This window comes from Indicator indicator, chromosome 8 (assembly GCF_027791375.1).
Source record: "Indicator indicator isolate 239-I01 chromosome 8, UM_Iind_1.1, whole genome shotgun sequence".
In the NCBI taxonomy this organism is placed as follows: Eukaryota; Metazoa; Chordata; class Aves; order Piciformes; family Indicatoridae; genus Indicator; species Indicator indicator.
In genome coordinates this window covers 37,531,256-37,544,855 of record NC_072017.1, presented here as the reverse complement: position 1 = coordinate 37,544,855, position 13,600 = coordinate 37,531,256, and the positions used below count along the sequence as shown (strand labels likewise).

The 13,600-nt window shown below is 44.7% G+C and overlaps 1 protein-coding gene across 1 annotated transcript in view; it reads left to right on the top strand.

Moving 5' to 3' along the window:
- Positions 1–13,600, top strand: part of ELOVL6 (ELOVL fatty acid elongase 6) — a 79,917-nt gene that overhangs the window by 45,952 nt on the left and 20,365 nt on the right. Inside the window, exon 2 of the mRNA XM_054383178.1 lies at positions 9,052–9,183. Within this exon, the coding sequence (XP_054239153.1) occupies positions 9,052–9,183 (132 nt within the window). The remainder of the gene's footprint in view (positions 1–9,051; positions 9,184–13,600) is intronic.

Genomic DNA, 13,600 nt, shown 5'->3' with positions numbered 1-13,600 from the left:
CTGGGTGGCTCCCCATTTGAACCATAATTTGGTGGTGCTAAGGCATATGATGGACTCAATGATCGTAAAGGTCTTTCCCAACTGAAATGATGGCCTGATTCTATAATTTAAAGCTGGAGGAACTCCAGGGCAGAGCCAGAGATGAAGCTGATTTGCCTTCATTGATAACAGAATTTTGGCGAGCTGATTTCCAATCTCAAAGGTTTTGAGGTTGTTTTGGTTTTGAAGGGTTTTTTGTTTGTTTGTTTGTTTGTTTTTCTGAAGTGCTTCCCACTTAAGGCCTAATTCTGCTGTGTGACATTGCTTCTTTGGAATTGGAGGTTATGGGGTTTTAAGGCTTTATGGTTTCTTCCATTAAGTCTTTGTAGAAGTTGCAGGCTTATAAAGAACAAGGGAGTTTGTATACTGCAGAGCTGAGTGTACCTATCCTAGCTGGAAAAAGCTGTCCCTGAATTTTAGCTTCCTTTTCTCACCCTTACACTTCGGTTTCGTTTTCTCACTACAAAGGCAGGAAAAAATTACTGCTGCTGTTTTCATCCCTAGCTGCACACACTTTATGGCCAATCCTCTGTAAGAGGGAAAGGCTACAAGCATCAGCGTGACGAACTGCGGGCAGCCGCGTTTTAGCAAAACAAATGCAACCGTCAGGGTGGTGCAGGACATGAACCACCTTCCCTCATGCCTCCACACTGTGCCCTTATTTCTCCTCTAATTTTGGGGCTGTTGCCTGCCCTGACAATGACATGAACTGGGAAATTATTTCTTGCTCCCGGGTCTGATTGAATGTGATGTGGACGAAGGCTCAGATGGGCCCCTTGCTCCCCAGGAAAGATGCCCATACAGACTGGCTGGTGGGGAACTGGAGCTATCTCCAGCAATGCCTCCAGCTGGACCACAGCCAGCTGTGACCTGTAATCACTGCAAAAAAATAGTTCCTCAGAGATAGCTGGCCCTGCAGCTCTCACTCTTCCTGCTCCAGCCTGGGCAGTCAGAGACCTGGGTTTTAGGCTATGCCTCAACTGGAGAACAGGTCTTCTGAGGAGCAGCTCAGGAAACAGAGGTTGTTTAATCTGGAGAAAAGGAGGCTGAGGGGAGAACTTCTCGCTCTGCAACTTCCTGAAAGGAGGTTGGAGCTGTAGTGGGCATTGGTCTCTTCTCTCAGGTAGCAAGTGATAATACAAGAGGAAATGACCCCAAATTGTACTAGGAAAGGTTTAGGCTGGCTATTAGAAGAAACTGAAAGGGTTCTCAAAGACTGGAACAGGCTCCCTAGGGAGGTGGTTGAATCCCTGAAGGTGTTACAAAGAGGCAGTGATGTGGTGCTGAGGGATATGGTTTAGGACTGGACTTGGTAGAGTTAGAGAATGGTTGGACTCAAATCATCTGAAAGGTGTTTCCAACCAAAACGATTCTATGGTTCTGTGATTCTATGACTCAGCTGTTAGCACTTATGGAGCAAAGAGTGCACACACAAGTCCTTCTCTTCCTTCATCCTTTTTAGCCAAGTTGAGCTTGGGACAGTTGCCACAGAAGTCCCTCTGGCAGCCTCCCACTACTCTGTTTCCTTCCTTTCTTTGGGTGAAGGAGTTGGGTTGATGATACAGGTACTGTCTGTCAGAAATGGTGTGAACTGGGTGATGGGAAGAGGACCCTGGAGAGAAGGCAGATGTGGGGGAATAGCAGTACCTGGCTAGAATGTGTTCCCAGGATGCTGACTCCTCTTCCCTTGCACCCAGCAGGGAAAGGGTTGCCTAGGGAGCAGCCCTGGGTGGAGCACAGATTGGCATCTGAGACACCGTGTCAGGAGAAGACTGAAATGATCCTTTGAGAGGCAGGCTTTAGAAATCAGTGGATCAGGTGATTGGCATGAGATGCCTCCCCATTTACTCTCTGATAGGCTGTTACGTCAAAGACCATCATCAGTGAGTCACCTACCTGTGTGTGTGACTGTCATCATTGCTGCTCTAAATATAAATTCCAAAGGATACTGAGCTGCAGAAATAAACTGGACTGTGTTGGCATGCACGTATCAGACAGATCTTCCTCCTCTGCACGACCTCTCTTAGTTATTAAGGCTGATAATGGTCAGCAGCTCAAATCAAAGGCAGGAGTACAGGTCATGTTTTTGTTGGCAGATCTGGCGTGCTCACATTTGATCTCTTCTTGCTGGTTCTGTCAAGATTATCTCTGGGAAGAGAGAGAGGTTTGCTTTGACAAGATTTCTGGGGTAGAAGCAGAGAGACTGAGAAGCGCTTTCACACCCTTTTTTATACATACGGAATGTGTGATTTTGAAATCAGCACCAGAGAAAAATAGCTTTGCCAAGGGTACCAGCCACTGCTTGTGAGCTGTGGACATGGGTGTGATGTGTGATTTGCAGTGGTTCAGGTTGGAGCACTTTAATTAGACTCTCATGAAGAGAGAAGGAGCTTGTAACAAGGAGGAGGTTGTTCTCTTCTCCCTAGTATCAAGTGATAGCACAAGAGGAAATATCTTCAAGTTGCACCAGAGGATGTTTAGATTGGACATCAGAAGAAAATTCGTGACAGAAAGGGTTCTCAAAGCCTGGAATAGCCTCCCCAGGGAGGTAGTTGAATCCCCATCCCTGGTGTTTAAAAGAGGCAGAGATGTGGTGCTGAGGGACACAGTTTAACACCAGACTTGGTAGAGTTAGCTAATGGTTGGAATGGATGATCTAAAGATATTTTTCAACCAAAAAGACTGATTCTGTGATAAACACAAGCAGTTTGTGTTTGCTGTTGAAAGCTGGGAAAAAGTTGTAAGCAGTCCTGTATCTTTCATCTTACCAAGCATCGTTTTTTTCCCCTTTTCAGTAAAATCTAAGGGGTTTCATTCAAGTCAATAAAATGGTGATGAAAAAAGCCAAAAGACAACCATCACGAGCCTGAAATTGCCTCTTTACTGTGCACTCTGCTCTGGCAACTGCAGCATTTGGGATTTTTTGCCTCTTGTGCTCCCTTTACAGCATATAGAGAAGTGGAGAAGTGGTAATGAATTCAAGAATGATCTCTGCCTGTGCAAAATAAGTACACCTTGATTTTGAAAATAAGATCTTAAAATGTTATAGAATGTAAATAGAGGGGGGCAAACACTGCTTCACTTCTGAACGCTGTTAGGAGGAAAATCCTGCATTAGGTGGTAGAGGATGGTTTAAAGATCTGTGCTAAGGTTGACCTTTGTGCATTTCTGTAAGGGCTTTTCTTCCTGAGTAGAAGAGGTCCTATGGAAATATTGACTTTTATAGTGCATATCTATGTTTCAGTTTACTCATTAGCAGCAGAGAACTCTACAATAATGACTCAGACTGCTATTTTCGGGTGTGTGTGGGGGGGGAATATGACACCAGTGCCTCTGTGCTGAAAGAAGCTCCTTCAGCAGCACTGCAATATTCAGGGATATTTCACTTTGCGTCGGAGACGCCAGGATGTCTCGCACTGCTGCACGTGAGGCTCACCCTCAAGCCTCAGCCCTGTATTTTAGAACCTCCTGGCAATTCTTGTACTTTAAGGATTTCATACATAATGTGCTTCTGGAGGAGTCAGGGTTTCTTACTCCTCAGCCATCTGTATGCTGTTGCCTTCCTCTCTGGATTACTTGCTGCCCCTTTCTGTGTTGTGTTTTCCTGCCCGAGGCTAGGTGGCTGATCCCTCCTTGTCACTTCTTGGTGCCTGAGTGGGTTTTCCTGTGTGGGACTGCCTGGTTCTGACCAAGGAGAAGCTTTGTCCCTGGTAGGTTGGATTTCTTCTGTCTTGCTTTATCAGCCCCCAGTTTCTGCCTTCTTGTTTCCATTTCTCTGCCATGAGGCAGAAATAAGGCACATCAGTGCCCAAAGCTTTTGTCCCTGCTCACTGCAGGGCAGTTGGACAAGATGGCCTTTGAGGGTCCCTTCCAACCCAATGCATTTCATGATGTTCTATGATCTTCCATCCTTGATGAAAAAACTGCCTATGGTTTACACAGTGCAGATTGACAAGCAGGCCCCATGGGGCTGTGGCCCAGGGCATCCTAATACCACCTGCCCCCTTGTAGGATTATTGTAGAAGAGTGGCTTAAGGAAACTTGAACTTAAGGAGAAACTTCTTCACTCTGAGGGTGCCAGAACACTGGAGCAGGCTGCCCAGAGAGGTGGTGGAGTCTCCTTCTCTGGAGACTTTCAAACCGCCCTCACCCCGGATGCATTCCCGTGAAATCTGCTCTAAGCGTTACCTGCATTAGCAGAGGGATCGAACTAGATCTCCAGAGGTCCTTTCCAACCCCCACCCTGCTGGGATTCCGTGACCAAAAATCTATGTTCAGCATGGGTAGTCTGTACCCATGAGTGCAAGAAGCATCCGCCCTGGAGCTTTAGCAAAGAAAGGACTTCAAGCCTTCTTCCCTTCCATGTCATTCTAGCTTCATGTCCATCTCTTGGTTGCCAGATACCTTATTTGCTGCTGTGTTTACCATTCAACCTTTCTCTTCTAGTTCCCTCATCATACCAGCTGCTTCTGCCTCTCTCCTTGCATTGTGATACTGCCACTTCTATGCCAGTATCCTGGAAGACCTGCCTCATCTTCAGCCTGTAGCCCCAAACCCTTGCCTCCTTTTCTTGTAGTAACCCCCAGCCTCCTTTTCCTGTAGTAACCCCTCAACCACTTTATAGATTCTCCAGAAAATTCCCCAGCCTTCCTTTTGGGGAAAAGAGCTGGCAAATTTTCATGGGGAAACATGGAGTTGTTAGTGCTTAGTCCCTGAAGTCTGAAAATGTAGGAAGGTGGGAGACAACTGTGAGAAACAGAAATGCCAGGAAAATGTGGAGGATTTGGCAGCTCTGTCTTTATGTCTACTGTGTTACCCTGCAGAACAGAATTGAAGACAAACATATGAATGTGCTAACGTTGAAGTTATTGGGTGCAAGTCTGCTACTGAATTACTTTGGAGGATTTTAATGTTTTTACTTTCAAGGTTAACTTTCCGCTCTATTTGGTTTCTCTTTGGGTAATAGCAATGAAAAGTTACAGTGCTCCAGAACGAATCCAAAACTGTGTTTAAAAATGCTCATGTGGTATTAGCCTCCTTTGGCTAAAAAACGTATCAGAGATACTCAAATGCTGTCAGATTGCCATTGCTTTGTGTCACCAGACTGTAGTCATGAACCTTTGAGGAAAAACCACTGTGAAAGTACTGGTAGGAAGCTGGTTAATACCAGTCTAATGCAGTTGAACAGATTATCTTAAGAGTACATACCCCTGCAACCCCTTTATAAGTGCATCATCTGGACTACCCAGTCCTTTTTACTGCTGTTGTACTGCAAAGAGGGGAAAATTCAAAGTCCCTTTGATGCTAAAAAGTGATCAAAATTCCCCATGTGTCAAAACAGATGATTTCAAAATCAGCCTAATTGTTATTCAGGATTGTGCTTACCTCTGATAGGAGATAATGCTGCTGTGTCTCTCTGCGGCTGAAACTGCTTACAGCCGCTCTCTGCAGCTCGCATCATGCCTGCTGTCAGATCTTCCCTGTCTGCAACAGCCAATACAAAGCTGTGTACTGCAGAAAATACCATTTACCATCACTGCAAATAATGCTGAACTCCTTACAAAGCTGTTACAAGTGACCTGAAATTCATCTGTTCTAAGTAACATGTAACTATTGACCTCAATACACTGAACTCACAAAAACTAGCTTCGGTAGTAAGAAGCAAAACAAAATGTTACTCACTGTAAGTATCTAGAGTTATTTGGTGTAAGTATGAAGTGCCTTGCCCAGGAAGAAGGGAATCAAACAGAGCACAGACCTGAGCTGCTAACTCATCCAAACTGATCTTTTTCCTGGAATGGGAGCCAAAGTCAAACAATGACTTTGACATTATGGCTGTATTTGCTCCAGAACTGCGCTGCTTCCTGCCTGCCTTCCCACAATACATATCTTTAGCTACTGCTCTCAAATCCTGACCTCCTCCCATGCCAGCCTGCATAGCCCATGTCCTGTTGGCAGCTGCCTAGCAGCACTGTGGTGCAGTCTCTTCTGCACCAAGATGACATCTTGGCACTGCTTGAGGTGGCATCCTCTCCCTCTTCTTGGTTGCTTTGGAGCTCCGTTCCTGGCCCAGTGCAATCCTTCTTCTGGGATGAGGGACTCCCACTGCAGTGCCACGAGGTGGAGCAGCTTGTACCTTCCCCATGGCATGGGGCTGTAGAGTCCCTCCTGTGGGCTCCCTGCAGATGGCTCGGCTTGAGTAGCCATATGTGTGTATCTTCGTCTCCCTCCCTCACTGTGTGCATTGCTGGCTGGCTGTGCTGAGCACTCTGAGCCAAGACTTTGGTGGAACTGAAGAGGCAGAAGCATGAAGAATGGGCATCTCTCCCACTGACCTAGGGCAGCCAGGACAGCACTGCAGACTGTGATACAGCCCATCATATTCCTTCTGCCTTCCCTTGCCCATGCCCAGGTTGGCAATGGCTACTCTGCACACTGCTGCTGAAGAGGCTGCAGAGGGAAGGAGGCTCTCACACTGAGAGTCTGTTCCTGTCCTATAACCCATAAATCTTGTCTTCACGGTTAGGTGCCTTGGTATGAGCAAGTTTGAGGTGGTTCATCACTCCCCAAACTGGTTAACAAATATTTACTGACCTCCAGCCAAGCTGAACTGCATTCATGCTGTCAAATGTGGTAATTCAGTCCCTTCTCTGACTGAAACACAAGACTCTGTAGAAGTACAATGCATTCTTTTCTATTATGAGATGAATAAGGACTGAGGCCTTGTGGTTTGCAAAACTTGGTTGTGATAAACATTACCATGGCAATTAGACCATCTCAATGTGCAAGGTGAGAGGACACTGCTTCTGTGGTCATTCTCTTCTTCCTGGGACTTGTTGCCAACAGGGGTGTTAAAGCTCAGCCAGGAGACTACAGGAACTGTGTCTCCCCTTCTTGGCGCAGAGCGCTGGTTGGGGTTTCATGCAGTTGCCCATTTGTAACACAGCTATGTTAATAGAACAGGAGTTTCTAAGTGGGCAGAAAATGGCATGCTGCTGGATGCATACTGGTAGGCCTCTGTCTCTTTGGACTTCCCTTTCATGAGCTTTCAAGCTCATGAAACTCGTTTCTCTCCAGTGAAGGCCCCATGTGCTGTGTGCTTTCTTTGGACTGCAGATATGCTGCTACAACTTTTCTTAGTTTTCATGGGTCTGATGGGAAGCCCCTTGTCCATGACACCACAGGCAGTGCCATGCCATGCTGTGCTGCGTGCATTGCTTGGTGTCCACACTTAGCTGTATCTGGGGCTAAACTCCAGAGCAGTTACTCTGTCACCCAGTGACCCCTCTGCAGCAGAGAAGGGGGATCAGGAAAAGGAGAGAAGACCCACAGGTTGAAATGAAAATGGATTTAATGAAATGGACAAATGAATACCAATGTCAGTAGAAGGTATATAAAGTTGTACTCTGCCCAGCAGAAGTGCAGCAGTCACAATATCCAGAAATGCAGTCCTCAAGAGCAGGAGGAAGAGGAGCAGGGTCAGGAGGAGCCCAAGCGGGAGGCTTTAACAAGGCACCTCTCTTCTCACAAACTTCCCCCTTTATACTGAGTGTGATGCTCAGAGTCTGGGATACATCTGTAGAGAACTTCAGTCAGCTGTCCTAGCTGACTCAGAGATGCTAATGGCCTGCAGCCATTGTCTGGGATTCTGTCCCAAGAAAACCAGGACACTTGGCCTTCAGGACCATGCCATGCTTTCCATATCCTTTGCCATGGTGTATCCTCAGTTGGCTAATCACAATGGAAGAACCTTGAGGTGACACCTACTTGGCAGCAGTAGTGACACCATGAGTATATCCTTGTCTTTATCCTGTGGTGAAGCAACATTCTTAAACATCCATCTGAAAATCCTATAAAAGCTCTACAAGGCTACCACATGGCTGAACCTCCCTGGGCAGAGTTCTGTGCCCTGGTCTCAGGTCTGTCTGCCACTGCAACATCTCAGGGTTCCAGCATCAGAAAGAACAGGAGATCTAGTAACTTGCTGCTACCTTTTTTTGGCTGTTAGTGAAGTATTTAACTTTCTTGAGAGTGTTTTGTTCTTTGGAGGGGGGCAGGGGGGCGGTGTATGTGTGTCCAAAAAGAACCAGCATCTCTCAGTGCAAAGCCATAGTCCGCTGATGTTTGTGAATTTAGATTTTGTAAGGGAAAAACGTGTACCTCAGTACACCCCCATCCAGTTAGGCCACCATTAATACTGTACATCATTACATCTTAGTGTACTATTGTGTGGGAATGAGTCCCAAGGTGAATCTGTTTTTGAGCTCTGGTTGATTTACAATGAATTACCGTAGCAGAGTTCAAATGCTTACTGATTATTGCTGGCTGGGCTACTATCAGGCAGTTTTAAAAATAAAAGTTGCAATTCTGTGAGTATCAATGAGTATCATTAACAGAGCCCTGCTTCACCTTTCAGCAAACTGACTGATTTTCCTGAATCAGCACTCACAGGCAGGGCTTGTGTAGCAGGGTGATGCCACCCAGCATGGTCACTGCTTAATGGTACTATTGACCTCCCTTTGATGGCTCTCTGCTTTTCATGAGGCTCTTCACATTGTGTTGCAGTGCTGAAGCTCTCCCAGATGTCTTCTTGGAGATAAAAATGGGAAACTAAATTGCCAGGTAGCAAGGAACCTGCAGAAAATAAATACTGATGTGAAAAAGATAAGTGAGCTGCAAAACATGATCAGCTGGTTCAAGTGTCAACAGTGTTGTGCTTGTAGAAGCGTGTCTGGGCTCTGCAATATCTATCCTGTGCCTCATAGAAGTTCACTCTTCAGAATATGGGGATGAAGGGGAGCCAAAATCAGCTGTCCTTTTTCAGAACTTCCCCAGGGTCAGTTTTGTCAGCACCTGGCCCAGCGTGCAGGCAGGTAGGTTCATGCACTAGCAATAATCTCAGCAGGAGCATCTTCAGAAGAGTTTCCTTGACAGCTGTGTCGAGCTGTGACTCTGCTGTGTGTCTGATACTCATTAAATACTTGACAGATGTTTTCTGGGTTTGTTTTGCAGGAAGAAATCATTCCTGTTTTCAGCTCTCTACGCTGCCTTTATATTTGGTGGTCGGCACCTGATGAACAAACGAGCAAAATTTGAACTGAGGAAGCCACTAGTGCTCTGGTCCCTGAGCCTTGCTGTCTTCAGGTAGGCATTTCTTCACACCAACTGCCTTTGACAGTAGTCCATGAAGAGGGTTTTGGGTTCTTCACACACAACAGCGCTCCTTACGTGACTGCCAGCTCACCCAGCCATGGCATTGCTTTAGTTCTACTATTCAGGGTTATGTCCTGGTCTGTTCCCCTGTTGAAATGATCCCCTTTGACTTGCCAGATCATAGAGCGTTTGAAGAGGAGAGAAATCAATAACCCTCTTGAAAAACAAAGGTGAAAATAGAGTGAGGACATGAGAGAAAGCGCTGATCACTGCAATAGATTTACCGTGCAAGCTACAAATGGAAACCAACACATTAAGCTGTTAGTCTTGTTCTCACTTACTAGTTGGTGTTACATTTATATGGGTGCACATATGGAATATGTAGTCTGGGCTCTCATCTTCATTACAGGGTGGTAAATGTAAAGCTGCTGCTTTGATGACAGGTAAATTAGGTGACTAACTGAAATCAGAATCTAGCTTCTGGTGACTCCCTCACAAAGCTTGTGAATGTAGCAAAAGGGAGGCTTCCCAGGGAGAGGCTGTTTCTTAGTGCTGCACATCTCTCTAGCTATGTGCTGCTTGTGTCATCAAGTGTGGGGAAAGTCATGTTCAGATTGTCAATAGCTGCTGGAGTCAGGAGTAAAACTGAGCAATGTGAATTCCTCCTTATCTGCTAATAGGCTAATTTTTAATGAGACTGAAGATAAATGAATGAACTAACGATTATAAAAACAGCTCTTATAAACACACAAACTTTGCTACAGTTTGCTAAATACATAGAAGACTTGAGGATTATTAGCCTTCATTTCTGTGCTTGTTGGGAGTGTGGAACTCACTCATCAGCACAGAAATCATTTGCAAACCATTTTCAAACACTGCTACCTGTATCTTTTTCTAGAATCAATACAACAATTGCTGATTATATCAGTTTACAAGTATATAAAGCAGGTTTTCTGTGAGTGATGCATGATTTTTCACAAGATAGGAATAGCTTCTAATAGTTTCTAAAATGGAATTTCTACAAAATAGAATAAAACAGAAGTGAAGAAGTTTCATGGCATATCTTTTCCTTCACCTTCTAAAACTCTGGTGAGGAATATAAACTGTATTTCTACATTGTTTCATCCAGCTAACAGGAGGACTTTGTTGGCCTTTGTAATAGTTCAGTGATACCTTAAAAAAAAAAAATCCTAGTGCAGACAAAATTTGGAGCAGTCTGGGTAACTTTGAGAGCAAGTTCTACCACTGTGAAAACTGATCATTTTCATTTGGTTGCATTTGATGTTGTAGTTCTGGCTGTGTCTTAACAGTTTTGCTGTTAGGGTCCTGTAAGCAATTACGTGTAAGTAGTATGTCTGCTGTGAGTAGTTGTGCTGAGGAAAAACACCCTGCCTGGGGGAGCCCTCAGTATTCTGCCTCAAGGTCAGTGTGAGGCTTTTTTTTCTGGGCTCCTTGTTTGTCTCCCTTCTAGCACTCCTACCCTTTTACCTGCTTCAAATATCCGCAGAAATAGTAACACTTAGCAGAGGCTGGAAAGATGTGTTTTGGGCTTTAAAAAAAAAAACGAAGGAAGGAAGGAAATTGCCTGCCAGGCAATGACATGGTCCTTCTTCAGAATGTATTCCTTACACCTCCCTTGTGCCAAGATCATTTAAATGTGGTAGCAGCTACAGTAGGACACTTGCCACGCTTATAAATAAACAAAACAACGACAGCACCCTCCTGAGCTTGTTGAACATTCAAGAGCTCAGTCAAGAGTGAGGTTTGTGTCAACACTGGCAGCCAGCAGGATTTCTGAGGCAGAAAAGCAGCTTTATTTATGTCCCTTTGGAAGCATTGACCAGCTCGAATGCTTTGTGTTTGGAATAAAGTTACCATTTCTCATGAAAACTTCTGTAGGACAGTAAATCTTGCTTTGCACTTAGAGAGCACTGTGAAAACATCATCTTCTGAAATCTTTTGCTGAGAAATTAGTTTGGGATATTGTTGTTGGGTTTGGGGTTTTTTTGGTTTTATTCCCTCCCTAGCAGGTTTGTTGACATGTTTTTGACACTGAAGATTTATTGTTGCCTGAAATGTTTTCAGTCTTTTGTCTTGCTTTTTCCACTTCAGTTAAGTGTGTTTGCCTAGCTGGGTTTTGTACTGAGATCCTAGGGGAGCAGCTCTGTGCTGCTCCATGTCAGTGGGAACCCCCTATTAGGAAGCTGACACAAGTTCCTTTTTCAGTCTCCTAAGATGCCAAGGAGGCTGTTACTGATTCACCTGTGCAGCAAAGTGACACTCAGCCCTGTGCTCAGGAATGTTTCCTGGGGTTAAAAATAAAGCCACGTTCCTTCTGAGTTGCCAGTTTTATGTTTGTGACACTTTGAACGTAACGTTAGGGTCATTCGTTGAATTTTTCACGAGGAGTGTATCAAAAGTGTGTTGCTGGCATCTCTGGAGGTCAGCAATGCTGAGACCAGGACTCTCAGAGAAGGATAGAAAGTCATTAATGCACGTTTTGGTTACATCTCAGCTGGGTATTTGTAACTCCTTTGATATCTGTAGAGTTTGTGTATGGGCAGCATTACTATCCAGGAGCGTAAGCATCTGTTTGATTGCCTCATCTTTACACAAGACAGCAGCATGGCACCATTTTTGTTTGCTAGCCACCCTTAAAGAGCTGCCAACAGAAATCTCAGGGTCAAGGCACTAACTAACAATACTAAAAGGTTGTCTTCCCTGGGGAATAGCATCATGTCAGTATGGGAGATAAGGAAGCTAAAATGTCCAGCATAGATTCATAGAATTCATTTTGGTTGGAAAAGACCTTTAAGATCATCGAGTCCAACCATAATCTAGCCCTGCCAAGTCTAGTGCTAAACCATGGCCCTCAGCACCATATCTGTGTCTTTGAAACACCTCCAGGAATGGAGATTCAGCCACCTCCTTGGGAAGCCTGTTCCAGTCTTTGAGAATCCTTTCAGTCAAGAAATTTCTTCTAATATCCAACCTAAACTTCTCTTAGTGCAACTTGAGGCCACTTCCTCTTGCCCTATAACTTGTTACTAGAGAGAAGAGACCAACACCCACCTGGCTACAGCTTCCTTTCAGGGAGCTGTGTAGAGAGCCAGAAGGTCTTCCCTCAGCCTCATTTTCTCCAGGCTGAACACCCCTAATTCCCTCAGCCACTCCTCAGAAGACCCTTCAAGCTTTGTTGCCTTTGTTTGAATACGCTCCGGCACCTCAATGTCCTTCTTGTAGTGAGTGCCCCAGAACTGAACCCAGGACTCAGTGTGTGGCCTCACTAGTGCTGGGTACAAGGGGACAATCACTTCCCTGGTCCCACTGGCGATGCTCTTGGCCTTCTTGGCCACCTGGGCATGCTTGCTGGCTCATGTTCAGCAGAGACTAAGCCTGACTGTGGCTGGTGCAGTGTAGATAGGAAGGATTTCTCTTTGTCTCGTTAAACTACCCAAACATAATACTCTTAGCACCTGAGATTACTTAGATTCTCATCCAAACGCAGCTATGCTTTGTACCAGTGGTGGAAATCAGTTGATATCAATACAGGGTTTCCAGATGTCTTTTTTTTCCCCCAGGAAATCCCTTCCTTCAAAACTGGAGAGGTGGTATCAAGCATAGCTGCTTGCCTTAAATCTTATTGGAGCCTCAAAAAGCAAAGTATCCCAACCAAAAAGGCTCCATGGAAGAAAGTGACTCACTTTGCTTTTATGAGACTGGTGCAATTGATTTGTTTCTGCAAGCACAGCACCATTTTGTAGAAGGGTTTGCATTTGTTCAACAGAGAGCTTTTGAGAAGGCAGCTTGGAACATCTCTTATGTGAGGGAGTCAGGCCTGAGCTGGACTGAACAGAAAAGGCTAAGTTTGACAAAAGGATTTCAGTCACTTGGATTTGTGACTCAATTGTATTTCAGTTACTGTGCTCATAAGAAAGAAATTTGATGAAAGATGATTCAAATTTACATCCTATGTCAAGACCTGCCATTCACAGATAACTTGCCATGGAGATTAAAACACCATTTAATTTCTTGTGTTGCTGAGCAACCCATCAAAATTCTACAATACTCCAAAATTTCCTAAAGGTCCTGACAATCCATGCAAAGAGAAATTGAATCACTGAAAAGAGAAATATTTGCCAAATAACATTAAAATTAATAAACAGCATTAAAGGTGGATTAATAATTTTATATAATTTAAGAACAAGGTGAATTCCATGTGGAACATTCCCTGTATTTTTTGAGCATTTTTGAGCATATTCTCAGCAGAACATTTCTGAGGACATGAATTAGATCACCAAAGGATCATAGAATGGCTTAGATTGGAAGCGACCTTAGAGATCATCTACTCCATCCTCCCTGCCATGGGAAGGGTTGCCTTGCAACTAGGTTCAGTTGCTGAAGGCCT